At 43.9% G+C, this 17,369-nt stretch overlaps 3 protein-coding genes across 4 annotated transcripts; 2 read left to right on the forward strand and 1 right to left on the reverse strand.

Moving 5' to 3' along the window:
* Nucleotides 1-1,369: 1,369 nt before the first annotated feature.
* IER3 (immediate early response 3) lies at nt 1,370-4,360 on the forward strand. Its single transcript, XM_074236759.1, has 2 exons — nt 1,370-1,651; nt 1,766-4,360. The coding sequence occupies exons 1-2, from the start codon at nt 1,439-1,441 to the stop codon at nt 2,012-2,014; spliced, it is 462 nt and encodes a 153-aa protein (XP_074092860.1). The 5' UTR covers nt 1,370-1,438; the 3' UTR covers nt 2,015-4,360.
* Nucleotides 4,361-4,627: 267 nt separating this feature from the next.
* FLOT1 (flotillin 1) lies at nt 4,628-17,068 on the forward strand. Of its 2 annotated transcripts, XM_074236773.1 has the most exons (13): nt 4,628-4,812; nt 5,222-5,283; nt 5,692-5,767; nt 5,854-5,944; nt 6,232-6,375; nt 6,554-6,673; nt 6,782-6,877; nt 7,392-7,544; nt 9,261-9,442; nt 9,634-9,679; nt 9,797-9,934; nt 10,341-10,505; nt 10,756-17,068. In XM_074236773.1, exons 2-13 carry the CDS (start codon nt 5,241-5,243, stop codon nt 10,762-10,764), a joined length of 1,263 nt encoding a protein of 420 aa, XP_074092874.1. In that variant the 5' UTR covers nt 4,628-4,812; nt 5,222-5,240; the 3' UTR covers nt 10,765-17,068. The 2 variants fall into 2 exon arrangements, with proteins under 2 accessions (XP_074092874.1, XP_074092873.1); XM_074236772.1 differs by lacking the exon at nt 10,756-17,068 and having other exon boundaries at nt 10,341-10,747.
* TUBB (tubulin beta class I) lies at nt 11,690-17,100 on the reverse strand. The gene is made up of 4 exons (XM_074236771.1): nt 16,765-17,100; nt 15,139-15,247; nt 14,374-14,484; nt 11,690-13,756 (listed from the first exon to the last, which is right to left on the reverse strand). The coding sequence occupies exons 1-4, from the start codon at nt 16,819-16,821 to the stop codon at nt 12,699-12,701; spliced, it is 1,335 nt and encodes a 444-aa protein (XP_074092872.1). The 5' UTR covers nt 16,822-17,100; the 3' UTR covers nt 11,690-12,698.
* Nucleotides 17,101-17,369: the final 269 nt, after the last annotated feature.

A 17,369-nucleotide genomic window follows, 5' to 3' on the forward strand; every position in this document is an offset into this window, starting at 1 on the left:
AAAAAATACTACACATGGGGATTCCTTATTCTTTTCTTTGACATCACAAAACTTAAGAATAGGGCTTCTAGGTGGTGTAGTGGATAGAGCACCAGCCCTGGAGTCAGGAGTACCTGAGTTCAATTACAGTCTCATACACTTAATTACCTAGCTGTGTGGCCTTGGGCAAACCACTTAACCCCATGGCCTTGCAAAAACTAAAAAAAAAAAGAAAAGAAAAGAAAAACCTTAAGAATGCATTCATAGAAATGTTACAAAGAAATGGAACCAAAAAAATGTCAGTGATAAATAGTCTTACTATTTTCTAGGAGGCGCAGTTTAAGAAGGACATTGAAAAGTTTTGTGTCTAAGTAATAGGATGATAAATTAAAGGAAGTTAGAATATTTAGTCTGGAGAAAAGAGAGGAATGTTATAATTGTCTTCAAATAGTCAAAACATTTTCATGTTGAAGAAAGATTAGTCTTATTCTGTTGGACTTCAGAGGGCAGAACCAGGAGTAATGGGTGGAAATTTTAAAGAGACTGTTTTAGGCACTATGTCAGGAAAAAACTTCCTAATAATTAGATGTGTGGGACAAATGCCACTTAAATCAATTTCAGAGATCTCTCAAAGTATGAAGAGAAAGGTTTCTGGAGGAATGGGCCACAATCAATTACAGAGATTGAAGCAAAAGCAAAAGGCCCAAGAATCACATTTATCCTAACTCGATTCCAGCCCTGGTAAATGAGGAATGTGGTTTTACAATCTAAATGGGCAAACTAATCTAGAGAAAAGAGCATAAAATTCAAACCAAAACCAGATTATTTCTTCAGCCCCCGGGGTTGAATGGTCATCTGGATTTCAACAGATAAAGTGGGGTCAGTTGACAATTCACTTAATATCCCAGAGGTTGCTTTGTCAAGGGAGGAGCCACACATAGTTAACTATTCTCCAATCTATAATATTCTATTGAAGAAATCTCAGATTTTATCCCCTCCTTGGAATTCCCCTCCTTGGAAGTCTTCTAGAAGAGGGTGAGAAGGTATATTATAGTGGAGATTCTTTTAGTTAAGTGTTTCATTAGATGGCCACTGAGGTCCCTTCCAACTTTCAAATTCCCTGATTTTGTAATTCTCCATAATGACTGAGGTAACTACGTGATTATACATGACTATGTATTTTTATCTTTAAATTTTTGTGGAAGCCACAAGTCGGGACATGTGCCCACACCCACTTCCAGTTATGAATCTTCCCCCACATTTCCTCTCACGGAGGGTGCCGGTATTGCGTAATCTCACTCCTCCTGGCCTAACCCATAGGAATTTCCCTGCCTCCTCCTGCTTTTGCCCCGTCACCCAATAGAGCAAAGTTATGGTGGGGGCGGTCCTGCCCAGCCTACTTCATAACTAGCTAGGCTTAAGAAATAGTCTCCATTCCTAGCTCCAGTTCTTAAACACCATGTGTCACAATCGAGATTCGGCCCCTGCTGCGCCCGTCACCTTGGCCCCAACCCCGGGCCCTGGCCCCAGCCCTGGGCCCCGGCGAATATCCGGGCCAGAGATCTTTACTTTCGATCCCCTCCCGGAGCCTGCCTCTTACCCACCCGCCCGCTCCAGCATCGCCTACAGGGTAATCCGCAAGCGCAGTCGCAGAGTCCTCTACCCTCGAATGGTGAGTGTTTCATCTCCAGGACCTAGAAAATAGGAAGACCTGGAAGGACAAGGTGGGACGACTGGATGTCTGAATTTCTTTTCTTGCAAAAGTAGTAATAACGTTCTTTCTTAGGTTCGACGCCAGCTACCAGCAGAGGACCCGAATCCGGCCAGACGGATCCTCTTTCTCCTCCTCACTGTGGTCTTTTGTCAGATTTTGATGGCAGAGGAGGGAGGTCCAGCGTCTCCAGTGTTGGAAGAACACGCCAACGACCCCACTCCAGCGCCTCCAGTTGTGGAGTCCCAGAACTTGACGTCAGAGCCTCCTGACTACACCGTGGACATCAGTGTCTTCCTTCAACAGCACCCGGCAGCCTTCTAAGCCACAAACTTATACCAACCAAAAAACTCAAACACAGAATCCAGGGGTACTAAAGGGGCGTTTGCTGAGCTAAGAATGGGCTTGGGGCATTCACGAACTTAGAACACTAAAATCTAAGAATGTACTGCAGGGCCTAAATTCCAGAACTGGAGTAAAAGGAGAGTAGAAAGAGACTTGACCTGGCAAATTGATGCCAGGGAGAAAAGGCATTAATTTATTAATAGTCATTTCTAGGTAGTAATATTATAGTTTTTATTTATGTACCATCCCCACCAGGGGTGGGAGGTGATGGTGGGAGAAGGGTATATGTAATATTTATTTTAATTTATATGTTGTAGAGGAGATATGTGCCTCCACAGTTTTTTTTTTTTATCTTATTTATTGAAATAGTCTAGTTAACTGCTGAAGTTAGGAGTCTCTAGGTCAAACTAAAGCTGGTGATAAGAAGGCCTGGAAAAGAAATTAACAGGAATTGGGAGGTGATGGCTGACTGGGACCAGGGAACTGAATCAAGGGAAGAGGTTAGGAAAGAAAGAAGGCTAGTGATGGGGATAGTACTCTGTAGGGGTGACAATATCCACCTCACACATACATAATTCAACTCAGTGGGGCATATTAAGTAGGCCCCATAAGGATTAAAGGGTTTGTTGCCCCCAAGGGGCTGGGGTGTAGGGTGGGTCTGTTGCTTTGTATGTTCTATGAACAGCAAATAAAATTGATTTTACTACTAGAAACTAACCTTTGTGACTGTATCTTGAGGCTGGGATAGCAGCTTGATAAAATACAAAGAGAATTGGAGTTAGAATAAAACTGATTCTTTTCCTAGGTTTTTTTTTGATTTTGAAAAAGTCACCTCAATTTCTCAAACCCTTATTTTCCTAATCTGTAAAATGGGGAGAAGAGGCATCTTAGATAAAAAGATTAAAGCAAAACCTGGCGACAAGACCAGGATTGATGAAAATCTTGCATCCAACATACCAAATGTTCTGACTTAAAGTCATTTAAACTCTTAGTACTCCTAGAAAACTCTTAAGACTAAATTGAGGGGCGGCTAGGTGGCATAGTTGGGGTGGCTAGGTAGTGTAGTGGATAAAGCACCAGCCCTGGAGTCAGGAGTACCTGGGTTCAAATCTGGTCTCAGACATTTAATAATTACCTAGCTGTGTGGCCTTGGGCAAGCCACTTAACCCTGTTTGCCTTGCAAAAACCTAAAAAACAAACAAACAAAAAAAGACTAAATTGATATTGAGATCTTTCCTTCATGGAGGGAATTCCCATGCTTGAAGTTTCCTATATTGATGAAATCACTAGATCAAACCTGTGAAATGCTAATTAATGTTATTTTCACTACTTAACTCTTGGAATATTTTAAGGATCAAGTGTATTTCAGTGTACTGAAAAAACAATTAATTGGACTGCAAACCTGGTTTTAATATTGGTTCTGTCAAGTTAGCTATATGACCTTGGACTAGTCACCTAACCTCTCTGGTTAGTGTAAACAATCACCTACTAGTCATTTATAAATCACCTACTAGTCATGAAATGGTGGATATAAAGAAAGGCAAAAAAGTAAAAACAAAAAACAATCCCTGCTCTCAAGGGGAGAGGAGACAAGAAGCAAATACGATATAAAAAGGATAAATTAAAGATAATTTCTGGGCCTCATTTCCTAATCTGAAAAATGAGAGGGTTGGACAATATACTCAGCTCTAAATCTATGATTTTATGATTCCCTTAGGTAGTGAACATCCTAAGGTCTTCTATAACCTCCAACTAATTTCTTCTCATGGATTCAAGTTACTTGCAATATCCAGATCACAGGTCTATTTTGAGCTGGAAGGCATTTTTCATTACATCTAACTACAGAATCAGGAAACAAGACCCTTGGAAGGGTTAGTTAACTTGCATCAAAAATGATGAAAGCCATTTCCTAAACAAGATTAGAAAAAGGTCAGCAAATCAAGAGAATTCCAGTTTAATAGGAGAGGGGGGCAAGAGCACAAAAAAGGAGTACAGTTACAAGTAATAGTGGTAGATTCCAACCTCATTGCCTTTGGACTTAAAAGTACCTTCCATTTACACTGTATAGATCATGTTTACACAATTTTTGTTCCTTGAGGGCCTTTGTCTTTATATCCAGCACTGGTCAAAGTGCCTGGCACCTAGAAGTGCATCTCGACTGACCGACCACACGGTAATTCAATTAAGTGATGCAAAAAGGTTGTATTATCATTTGTTCTACAGCCTGAGCTCTGGTGCCTGCCCTCTTAACCATTTTTTCCCCTTCTGAGAAAGGAAAAAAAAAAAAAAAAAAAAAGATTCAGTGGTTCTGCTCCCCATTTGTGACGGCCGGAAGTGACCAGCCAGGGTAACTGACACCGGGCAGGGCCAGGATGGAGCAACGTCCCCAGGGTGGAGGCTTGCCCGGGCCCACAGAAGACAAAGCTTCCGGAAGGGTCGGGGAGAGAGCTGGGGGCGGGGCGGGCAGAGAAGCCGGCGTGCCCACCGCCTCGGCAGCCCGGCCTCCGGCTGCGGCCGCGCAGGCGCGCCGGAGCTGACGGGCAAGGGGGCGGAGCTTCGTGAGGGCGGGGCCTGTCAAACGGCGTGGGGGGGTTCCCGGTTCTGCTGCCGCAACAGGGTGCGGTTGGCTTGGGGAGTCGGCGGGGGAGGGGAGAGCCGGCAGCCTGTGCTTTCCCGAATGTCCTATTTTCCTGTTTGTGAGAGCAAACCCCAACCTCTGCTCCTCGAGCCGCCTCCCCTCTGACGCCGGGGCCGCGTACCTTGCACCCCCAAAGGAGGTGAGGGCTGGGAAGGCGGGGACCCGGGCTGTGCCCGGGGAGTAGGCATACGACTAAAGCGCGCGCGCGCGCGTGTGTGTGTGTGTGTGTGTGTGTGTGTGTGTGTGTGTGCTCGTGTGTGCTCGTTCATGCATGTAGAGATTTGCGTGGGGGGGGCGTCTGCCTCCGTGTGTGCGGAGGGGGAGAAAGCTAAAATAATGGGGCTGAGGTCGCCAGGTGGGAATGGCGGGGAGTCTGGTTACAACTAGGGGTCGAGAGAGGGTCTACAGCCGGGAAGTGAGCTCTATAGACTAGAAAAAGGTGGCAGTGAAGACAAGTCGGATTTGAGGGTAGATTGAGGCTGAGGTTTGTAAGCGTCATCATTTTCCTTGCTGATTCCAAAAATTCATGTCTTTCCCTCCTGTTTTAGCTCCCCCCACCCCCGAAGCATGTTTTTCACTTGTGGCCCAAATGAGGCTATGGTGGTCTCAGGTAAGTACCTTTCCCTTCCCCTCCAGATCCTCCATAGTAACCATAAATTGGACGACTCCCCAACCTTATTATGTACGTATACACACACACACACACACACACACACACACACACACACACACACACGATTATTATAATTCCCTCTGTTAATAGTAATTTATATGGCCCAAAGCGGCTGAATTCTTGCCCTTTTTCTACCTTTGCAAATGGCAACATCTAGCTCCCTTCCCCCAACTTCACGTCTGTTTTCTCTCTAATACATCATCCCTTCTCCCTTTGTAGACTTGTTTCTCAGTCTTTCATACATTAGCCTTGTTTTTTACCGTTAGCTCTTTTCCCCTCCCCTTTGGCCCCTTCCTGAGAATGTCATTCCTCTCTAGCCAGATTCATTGTCCTTAATTCTTGCAGGTTTCTGCAGAAGCCCCCCTGTCATGGTGGCAGGAGGCCGGGTCTTTGTGGTGCCCTGTATCCAGCAGATCAGGAGGTAGGTGAGAAGGAAATTGCAAAAAGAGGGACATTAAATTCTCTTTCCTTTCTTCTGTTCCTCATAGCCCTCCTTTCTTTCTCCAGAATCTCCCTCAACACACTGACCCTCAATGTTAAGAGTGAGAAGGTCTATACTCGTCATGGGGTTCCCATATCAGTTACTGGGATTGCCCAGGTGAGGGTGTGATCCTACTTCTTGGATGCTAATTATCTCCCTCCTTCCCCTCCTCCCCCAAATCTGGTTATTATAATTTGCCCCACCCTTCTTCCTGCTCTTTCCTGGAAAATAAGAATTTTCTCCCAATTCTAGCTGTTCCTCCACCCTATTTTCTTACCACAATGTTATAGAGCATCTTTTCTCCCTGGAGATAAAAATAAATTGTGCCTTCTTTTTCTTCATATTTCTCTCCCTGGAAAGTTCTACCCCTCCCAAACTCCCAAACAAACCCTTTTTTCCTACAGGTGAAGATCCAAGGCCAAAATAAGGAGATGTTGGCTGCTGCCTGTCAGATGTTCCTAGGGAAGACTGAGGGTGAAATTGCCCACATTGCACTGGAGACATTGGAGGGCCACCAGAGGGCAATCATGGCCCATATGACAGTAGAGGTGGATTAGGGAGGCGGGATTTAGGGACTGGAGAAGAGATTGGTCTGAACAAGTTACAGGGGTGGGTTCTGAAGAAATTTGGAGGTGGGCCCTTAGAGAAAAGAAGTAGGACCTGAGGACAAAAGGGTGGTAGGACAGAGATTTTAAATCACCTTCTTTTGTTCCATGTCCCCTCTAGGAGATCTATAAGGATCGCCAGAAATTTTCAGAGCAAGTGTTCAAAGTAGCTTCATCTGACCTTGTCAACATGGGCATCAGTGTTGTTAGCTATACTCTCAAGGATATTCATGATGACCAGGTGAACCAGAAATCAGCTATCATCTCCCTCCCTCTTTCCTAGCTCACATTTCCTCCTTTCTCTCCAAGAAGATTTAAACATTCAATAGGCATAACTCCTTTTCTGCAGGATTATCTACACTCTCTGGGAAAAGCTCGAACAGCTCAAGTCCAGAAAGATGCACGTATAGGAGAAGCTGAAGCCAAAAGAGATGCTGGGATCCAGGTGAGAGGGACAGGGAAAGAGAATGAATTCAGTCAGTTAGCAAATATTTGCCAAATGTGAGCTAGCATGATGTCATTTTAAAAAGCATTGTGTTTGAAATCAGAAAATCTAAATTACTGACACTTAACTAGATATTTGAATTTAGATGAATCACTTTACTTCTCTGGACTTCAGTGTCCTCAACTGTAAAATGGGGGGGGGGGAGCTTAGACTTCCAATGTCCCTCCCTATCAGTTTTAAGATATCACAGTATTACTGTGGTTCAGTTGAGGGGGATGAAAGTAAGTGAGTAGAATTTGTTTGAAGGGGAGAGGCTGGTAGGAAGCCAGAGTGATGACCTGGGAATATGAATATGTTTTTTTGAGGTGTTCTCACTTTTCTAGAGCTGGAAATGACCTTGGAGATTTTTGAGGTGAGGAAATTAAGTCTTGGGGAGGTTGTAACTTACTCTAGGTCATACAGGAAATGTCATTCCATTACAACCTTATTTTGACAGTGACCTCTGCCCCAACAGGAGGCAAAAGCAAAACAACAAAAGGTGTCTGCTCAGTATGTGAGTGAAATAGAGATGGCCAAGGCACAAAGGGACTATGAGCTGAAGAAGGCTGTTTATGACATTGAGGTCAACACCCGACGTGCACAAGCTGATCTGGCTTACCAGTTGCAGGTCAGAAGCTATGCCAGGCTTCAGTGTCTGACCTCTAACCTCTGATTCCCTAATTCTGACTTACTCTCACATATTCTTTTGCTAGTCTTCCCTGTTTAGACACCTTAATTTTTAACACTGCCCCTGATATCATAAGTCTGACCTGCTTTCCTATCTTTCCCCTAACTCTAAAAGTATCAGAAAGACAAAGAGGGGGACATAAAAATAAGCCATAGTATTTAAGGATACAGAAGTAGGTAAGAGAGACAGGTGTTTGGTTTTTATTTTGTTGGGAATTTTTTTAAACATAATTTTTAAAAACATTTTGGATATTTTGGATATTTGGACATTAGCCCAACCCCTCCAAAAAATCCATTTTATCAAAAACAAATAAAACTCTTAATATAGTGGTTGTGACTGATGATAGAATATTTTTTATAGGTTTTTTTTTTTGCAAGGCAATGAGGTTAAGTGGTTTGCCGAAGGCCAAACAGCTAGGTAATTATTAAGTGTTTGAGGTCGAATTTGAACTCAGGTACTCCTGACTCCAGAGCCTGTACTCTATCCACTAAGCCACCTAGCTGCCCCTAGAATATTTCAAAGTATACAAAATTCTTGTATTCTGCACATAGTTAACTCTTGAAGCTTAAAAAAGGTAAGTTTAGTTGAAAATGATCTTTATATATAATTGGAAAAATAAATAATAAGAAATAAAATGGCCATAATTAAAAATTAAATTTAGAACCCATCAAAGAAAGAACCTGAACAAATAACCATATGGAATGGCATAGGCCAACAGGTAGTATGGGCTGAAAACAATTCATTTCTAAAAGCTTTAGATGTGTTCTCTCATTTATCAAAGTTTATTAAGTGCTTATTGTGTACTGAGGGAAGTGATACAAAGTTTAGAAAAATACACTTTCTGGCTTAGTGGAACTTAGTTACAAGGGGGGATAAGAATCAAACAGGTAATATATGTTATTAGTTACAGAACAAAAGTCTTCATGAGGTCTGAGGGCTATCAATATATCAGAGACTACTTTGGAGAAGGTAAAATTCATTTAGATTTTAAAAGATGGCTAGAAAAAAAATTAAGTGTGGCTAAAGTAAAGGCACAAATAAGTAAGGAAGTGTTTATCAGAAGGGAGAAGGTGCAAAAATCAGTCAACTTTATTTTTTTAGGGGTTTATTTTTGCAAAGCAAATGGGGGGCAGCTAGGTGGCGCGGTGGATAGAGTTACCAGCTTTGGGTTTTTTTTTTTTAAAGATTTCTGCAAGGCAAATGGAGTTAAGTGGCTTGCCTAAGGCCACACAGCTAAGTAATTATTAAGGGTCTGAGGCCAAATTTGAACTCAGGTACTCCTGACTCCGGGGCCCATGTGCTCTATCCACCGTGCCACCTAGCTGCCCCAATCAGTCAATTTTAGATGAAGTCAAAGGGTGCAAAATAAGGTTGGCACCGGGAAGCCTTGAATGCCAAAGAAGTTTCAATTTTATTTGATCAAGGACTACTTAAGATCTTTGAGCTGAGTGATATGACTAGATCTATACAAGGAAAACTAGGAAAGGACAGTAAGATCCTCCCTATACACCATGTCTTTAATATCCAGGGTTAAGTGGGATGAGTCTAACACTATGTGGGTATTATTATTTCATTCTAACCATCATACTCTTGGTATCCAAACACTAACTTTCTGTCTACTTTCTTTGACTGACTTATGATCCCTAATTCACACAGGTGGCAAAGACAAAGCAGCACATAGAGGAGCAGCGGGTACAGGTGCAGGTAGTGGAGCGGGCCCAACAAGTAGCATTGCAAGAGCAGGAGATAACTCGTCGGGAAAAGGAGCTGGAAGCTCGGGTGAAAAAACCCTCAGAGGCTGACCGATACCGCTTAGAAAGACTAGCTGAGGCGGAGAGGTAAGGGGACTACCTCACCTTCACTTCTAGGTGGACAACTGGACTTGGCAGCTAGGTCCTCTGCAACCTTGTTATATCCTGGCTTGCCTTATTAATAAAAGCTTGATCATTTTCAGCCTTGGAGAGTCTTCCTCTCTTCCTAGAATAGAAGCAAATACCTCCTTCCTCACAGCTTTTTCTTTTTCTTTCAGATCCCAGCTGATTATGCAAGCAGAAGCTGAAGCTGAATCAATTCGGGTCAGTCAAGGGATAGGGATAGGGACAGGGAAAGACTGGATCAACAACTGGGGAAGAGTCTCGTCCTCAGCATAGTCTTCCCTGTGGTCCCCAAACAAAATCTCATGTCTCCAATAGATACGTGGGGAAGCAGAAGCATATGCTATAGGGATCCGGGCGAGGGCAGAGGCTGAACAGATGGCAAAGAAGGCAGAAGCCTTTCAGTTGTATCAGGAGGCTGCCCAACTGGACATGTTACTAGAAAAACTGCCTCAGGTTTGGACTTGGGTAGGGTGATTCCTAGAAGAGTTTAGTGGAAAAATAGAAGGAAAAGTAATGAGTAGGTGTGAGGAGCCCGAGGCAAATGATGAGGATAAATTCAAATCTGGCCTCAGGCACTTAATAATTACAGCTGTATGACTATGGGCAAGTCACTTAACCCCATTGCTTTACAAAAACTTAAAAAAGTGCTTAATAGCCAACATTTATTAAGTGCTTTTTTGTCACAGGACTAGGGTTTAAGAGTATGGTGAGAGCTAGTAAAAATATTTTTGAGTGGGGAAGGGCCTGGATTATAGTTAGAAAGGGGTGGGGATTGACAACTCAGGTTAGAGATTGAATTCTTAGAGAGTAAAAACATCATGGAACAAGGACTACTGAACAGATCCTTTCTTCCATCTAGGTGGCAGAGGAGATAAGTGGTCCTCTAAGTTCTGCCAAAAAGATCACACTGGTATCTAGTGGAGGAGGTACACTAGGGGCTGCCAAGGTGACTGGGGAAGTATTGGATATCCTGAGCCACTTGCCAAATTGTGTGGAGAAGCTTACAGGTGTCAGCATTTCCCAGGTGAGAAACCTGCAGTGAGGCATTGTATAAACCTAACCATAGACAATCTGGTGTCAGGAAATCTGAGTTCCAGTCTAAACCTGCAGTTAATTGTATGATAGTATTACTTCCCTAAAAAAGGGGTTGAGTTTCCAGTGTCTTTCAGCAGTAACACTGAATATCTGCTTTAGATTGGGACTGAATAACTGGGTTTCTTATATATCAACAAGCCTGGGTCCTGGCTAATACATTCCTTTTGCTCTTCCCTCAGGTCAATTAGAACAAGTCAATTTTTGGAGCAACCAAAATAAGAGGGTATATGGGATTACTATTCCTCATGCGACAGTCAATTCTTATGTGAAATTTCCTTAACTAAACCCTGACTTCCTTGTTCTACCCCAACCCAAGTGGCCCCACTTACTTCTAAATTGGAGTTCTTTAGATCTCCCTGTTCAGTAGCCTACGCCTTGTTGTGGGGGGCTGCTCTTCATTCCCAACTCCACAGTGCTATCTACCCCAATATCTAATTAAATGATTGTTTGCCTGACTTTTGGCCTTTTGTCCCCCAATTTTTCTTTAATGAAAAGCCTAGCATAGTTTAGTTATAGAAAACAGATAAAGCTGAACATGGATTTCCTCAAATCTCAAGACATCAAATAGTTTTAGAGTGAATAATAAATTCTATTCCAGAAACTCAAGAATGACTTGCTTTGACCTTTTAAATGGCATAATAGAGAACCATACCTTGTTTCTTTCAAGAAACTTTTCTGGGGCAGCTAGGTGGAGTAGATAGAGCACAGGCCTTGGAGTCAGGAATACCTGAATTCAAATCCAGCCTCAGACACTTAATAATTACCTAGCAGTGTGGCCTTGGGCAAGACACTTAACCCCATTGCCTTGCAAAAACTAAAAGAAAAAAAAAAGAAACATTTATAACTTTCTTGAGTAATCACCACTTTGGTAAACGGTTCTCATTGTCTATCAGTTTTGTCCCTTTCCCACTCCAATTTAAAATACAACCTGTTTTATAGAATAAGGTAAGACAAACAAAAAAAAAAAAAATCAACCAAAGGTGGTACAACTACTTATCTTAAGAGTTTTGAAGAGAGACCTCCAGTCCCATCTCAGCTTTTTTGTGTGTGTGTGTGTGTGTGTGTGTGTGTGTGTGTGTGTGTGTATCTCCCCCAACCTCCCATTCTTCTCCAAGAATCAAGACACTTAAGCTTGAATTTTTTCCTCATTTCCTGTTTATTTTGGGGTTTGGGGGAGGGGGGCATCTTTTCAATATGAAAAAAAGCAGCAAGTTCAACAAAAAAACAGAAACCTAGGAAGTGGGAGTGGGAAGAACCCAATATAGAAACTGCAGAAGTGGAAAGGATGAGAGAAAATGAAGGCAAGTTTGGTGATGAAAATGGAAGTGTCCTGTTGCCCCTGCTCCCTTCTTTTGGAGGGAATAGATTGGGGGAGGGGCAGGTGGAAGAGAATTGAAATCCTTCCCAAATAAGGGACTTCTCCAGAATTTTAGGAGTTAAAGCAATTCTCACCTTTCAGACTGGGGAAGGGTGAGTGGATCCCAAAATGGGGGAGGAAAAAAGAGCTGAAGGGAGAAGCCCACCTGGCAGAGTGAGGCACAGATCCCCTTCAAAGAAAAATGAACACTTGGGAGAAACCAACACTGGGGGCAATAATACTGTTGATACTTCCTCCACAGCTGGAGAGTAGAGAGAAAGGGAAGGGCACCTGGAGATAGTAATATGATAAATTGGGAAGTATGTAGAGATGACAGTTATGATAGATATGATGTCTGCCAACAGACTTTTATGGAATGAACACTCCATTTCCTCCCTTTCTCCTAAGAGAATTCTCCCCACTAGGAATCTGATATCTTGGTCCCCATCTTCATCAAGGGAAACCAAAGAGTTCTGGACTTTATTCTTGTTCGCCATTTTAGTTCAGGGTACTTAGTAGGTAAAGGCCCCTAAATTGAGGCTCTGAGTTGGGAGACATTCTGCTACTTAAGAGAAAAATCTGGAAGTGCAGAGAAAAAGAATAATGAAGTGACAGGTCATAAAGAAGAATGGGGGCAGAGAGCTCAGCACCTACAAAGGAGAGAAAAAGAAGATGGAGGCAGGAAATGCAAACATTAGAGGAAAAGGGTGATGGGGAAAGAATGTTGGGAGAGTTGAGAAGGCTGAAGTGGCAGATTTATCTTCCTTAGGCCTCTTCTTCTGCCTCCTCACCGAAATCCTCCTCCTCTTCAGCAGTGGCATCCTGGTATTGCTGGTACTCAGAAACGAGATCATTCATGTTGCTCTCAGCCTCGGTGAACTCCATCTCGTCCATCCCCTCCCCTGTGTACCAGTGGAGGAAGGCCTTCCGACGGAACATGGCTGTGAACTGCTCTGAGATACGCTTGAAGAGCTCCTGGATGGCAGTGCTGTTACCAATAAAGGTGACAGCCATCTTGAGCCCACGGGGAGGGATGTCACAGACAGCGGTCTTGACGTTATTTGGGATCCACTCAACAAAGTAGCTACTATTTTTGTTTTGCACGTTGAGCATTTGTTCATCCACCTCCTTCATGGACATCCGACCACGGAAAACAGCAGCAACAGTGAGATATCGCCCATGGCGAGGGTCACATGCTGCCATCATGTTCTTGGCATCAAAGACTTGCTGGGTGAGCTCAGGCACGGTTAGGGCACGGTACTGCTGGCTTCCACGGCTGGTGAGTGGAGCAAAGCCAGGCATGAAGAAGTGGAGTCGAGGAAAAGGGACCATGTTAACAGCCAGCTTTCGAAGATCAGCATTAAGCTGGCCAGGAAAGCGAAGGCAGGTGGTAACACCACTCATGGTAGCAGAGACTAGGTGGTTGAGGTCACCATAGGTTGGTGTGGTCAGCTTCAGGGTTCGGAAACAGATATCATAGAGTGCTTCGTTATCAATGCAGTAGGTTTCATCTGTGTTTTCTACTAACTGGTGAACAGAGAGTGTGGCATTGTAGGGCTCAACCACGGTATCAGAGACCTTGGGAGATGGAACCACACTAAAGGTATTCATGATGCGGTCAGGGTACTCTTCTCGGATCTTGCTAATGAGCAGGGTACCCATTCCTGAGCCTGTGCCTCCACCAAGTGAGTGGGTCAGCTGGAAGCCTTGCAAGCAATCACAGCTCTCTGCCTCTTTGCGTACCACATCCAAGACTGAATCCACCAGTTCTGCCCCCTCAGTATAGTGGCCTTTGGCCCAATTGTTGCCTGCACCGGACTGACCTGGAATTGGGGGTGGGAAGGCAGGGTAATCAGGAGGGATGCTGTGATATCCCACAACTCATTCCCCTATCACCTGAAGAACTTTTCTCCACTTATAACTTAGGAACAGAGGTACCAACCCAGTGCAGAGTAAAATGTAATTGAGAAACATTTAATACAGATAGTATTAATGTGTAGTTTAAGTTAATATGCAGTCAGCAAGGATTTTTAGTTTATTGGTCCTCTTTTGAGGTGGATACCACTTCTCTGGAAGATCCTCAATCTTATTCTATGTCCTCCAAGTCACTCTTGCTTTTCTAGAATTCTTCAAGCCACAACCTAGTTTGAGCCCATTTCCCTTGCTCACCTAAAGACTTGACAGTTATCTGAGAATACCCATATGCCTGTTTGCCTCTTTTTCAAATTCAATTCAACAGGACCCTAATCTATCAAGGAATTTCAACCCATACCCATTCTTAATGATTCACCTTCAAATCCAAGAGTGATGATTACTTGGGAACTTACCTGGGGTAATTACCAGAGATGAAAAACTTGCTTGCCCATCCACTTTCCTCAGAGGCAAGGCTACCACCTCTCAATTTATTTACTTATTTTTTGGTAAGAAGACTTCAACTCACCAAAGACAAAGTTGTCAGGTCGGAATATCTGGCCAAAAGGTCCAGAGCGAACAGAGTCCATGGTTCCAGGCTCAAGATCAACCAAGATGGCCCGAGGCACATATTTGCCACCTGTGGGAAAAAGTGTAGAATAGGAATCTGATGGAGAAAGAAGGGGAGGGGGGGGGGGGTGTGTAGTGGATAAAGCACTGGCACTGGCCCTGGAGTTAGGAGTACCTGGGTTCAAATCCGGTCTCAGACACTTAATAATCACCTAGCTGTGTGGCCTTGGACAAGGCGCTTAGCCCCATTTACCTTGCAAAACAAAATAAAAACAAAAACACCTAAAAAAAAAGAAAAAGAAAAAGAAAGAAAGAAGGGAAGGTCCCTAGGGTCACAAATAAAGGGTCCTCCAGCTGCCATTCTAAGGGTTTTTAAAAATTTTAAGGCAATGAGGTTTTTAAGTGACTTCCCCAAGTTCACACAGCTAGGCAATTATTAAGTGTCTGAGGTCGGATTTGAATTTAGGTACTCTTGACTGTAGGGCCCGTGTGCTCTATCCACTGTGCCACCTAGCTGCCTAGCTAAGGTTTTAGTGTTGTTTTTTTTTAACCACCAGATGGCAATAGAAACCTAGTCTGGGATTACCCAAGAGATTAAAGGGGTGTATATAAAAAGGAAGGGGAAAATACCCAGTCTCTGGGAAGTGAAAGAGAAAGGGACTCCCAAGAGTAAATGGTTTCCCTCCATATTTCAAGAGGGGGGGGTCTCTTTCCTGTCCCTCACCAGTGGCCTCATTGTAGTAGACAGAGATCCGGTCCAACTGCAAGTCACTGTCTCCATGGTAAGTGCCGGTGGGGTCAATGCCATGTTCATCACTGATCACCTCCCAGAACTAGGCAGATAGATGAGCAAGAGTTAAGAGTAAGTTGTGAGGAATCGATTAAAAATTCTCACCCATTCACATGAAGGCTTCTCAATCCAGTTCGTATTTTCCCCCCCTAACAGATCCAGGCATTTTCTCCATCCCCTCCCCTTCTCATCCTGTAACAGATGGGACAGCAGAGGAAGCTTGTAGATTATGCTGCCCTATAAATGAATGAGATAATAAGGCTGAAGGAGGCTGATTTATTCCAGGTAATCCAGAAGGAAGGCAGATGCCAGGGTCGATGACAGGGAAAGATAAATGTCAGTCACCCTCTCTTTCACCTTCCAAGAGGCAACGCCCCTCTGATGCGCACAAAGAAAAAGGCACTGCAGCTGCTACCCACCCATCCCGGGGAAATCACCATAGAGCAAGTGGGAGGTGCGAGAAGGCGAGAGAGAGGGAGGGAGGAGGAAGAAGGATGGACAAAGGGAGCCAAGGGTGGGGATCTTTCCCTCTATCCAGCATAACCCTAAAGCTCAAGGGAGCTCTGGCCCCTCCCCAGCCGGGCTCCGCCCTTTAGCCACAACGTAGCAAACTCTCCTTCTCACTTCCTTTCCACCCCCATCCGTGGCACATTATCTCGCACTTGGGGGTAGGGAGAAGGAACCCTTTTTGCCCTGAAATGTTGTTTCTTTGCTACAACTTCCATTTTTTCTCATGCTGTACTGGAATCCCTCGGCTTCCATTTTTTTTCTTATCTATTTGTCCAAACAGAATTCTCCACGCGGAACACTGGACAAGGCGCGGGAATTCGCACTCCACCCCACCCTTGCACCCGCCCTTAAAGGGAGGGTTTTCAGAAAGAGAAGGGGAAAATATGCTCTCCCCCTCCTTTTCCGAAAGAGAATGGGTTAACTTGTTAAGATCCCACGTTTCAGATTTTTAGGGGGTGGGTTGACCCCCCGCCCGACTGCCTATTTCATTCCTTTTTTTCTCTAGCTCCACGCACAATGTGGCTTCTCACCTCCCCTTTAGGATTCGGGCAAAAAAAAGTCAAAGTTTTTGGATGAGGGGAGGCTGAGAGGCAGAGATGCATATGGGATAGTACTGACCTCGCTTTGTCTCGCGCGTTTCCTCTCTTCCATCTGACACAAAAGTCTCTTTTGAAATCCCTTTTACACATTCCCTCAACTTTAGCCCCAAAACAACAAAGGTAAAGAAACACAGCTTCCAGTCAATCCACTCGATACTTAAATCACTTTATTAGTCCCTGACGCTTAACTAATTCAAAGGACCAGGTTGCGACACGCGAACAAAACTAGCCCAGGTAAAAGAATACGAAATAAAAACTCTCCAGATTCTTCTAATGAAATTCCCGCTGCAAAGGATATTTGGATGATTTATCATTTTGCTTCGTGCTGCTTTGAGCAGGGAGGGGGAGCTAGCGACAATCCCGCCACCACTTTTTTTTCCGGGAAATCTTAAATTTGCTTTTAAAAAATATCAATGGAGGTGAATAGAATATGTAAAATCAAAGTCCTTACCTTCGCCCCGATCTGATTGCCGCACTGGCCAGCCTGGATATGTACGATTTCCCTCATGGTTATAATTTACTTTTGCTTTTCTCAAATTTTGTTCAGGGAAGAGAGAATTAAGAGAGATGATTAGATAGAAGGATGGAAAGATAGATAGATAGAAGATAGATGGATTATATTATATTTTTTTTCCCTCCTTTCTGCTGAACAAGCTCTTCCCGGGGAGGTTGGAGCAGCTAGCTCAGAACACAGCTGCACAAGTGTTCTGAGAGGGAGAAAAAAGGAATGGGGGAGGGGAAGCGAGGGAGGAGAAGCAGGGCGGGGCGCGCCTGCGCCGCGTAGCTAGAGGGGAGAGAAAGATGTAGAGGTAGGTAGGAGCCCAGCTATATCATAGACAAAGCCCGTCCAAGAAGCACTGATTGGTTCGTTCCAGGCAAGTGTCTAGTACTCATTGGCTGTTTCTTCGGAGGACAGACGAGATCTTCCCTGGGAAATGTAGTTCTCTATTGTTGTCCACGCTGCAAGATTAAAAAAGGGAGAAATGGGGCGGGTTTGGGATTTTTTTTTAATATAATGAATAAAAAAATTAGGCTTGATCTTCCACTCTCTTTTTT

Source organism: Macrotis lagotis, chromosome 5, assembly GCF_037893015.1.
Source record: "Macrotis lagotis isolate mMagLag1 chromosome 5, bilby.v1.9.chrom.fasta, whole genome shotgun sequence".
In the NCBI taxonomy this organism is placed as follows: Eukaryota; Metazoa; Chordata; class Mammalia; order Peramelemorphia; family Peramelidae; genus Macrotis; species Macrotis lagotis.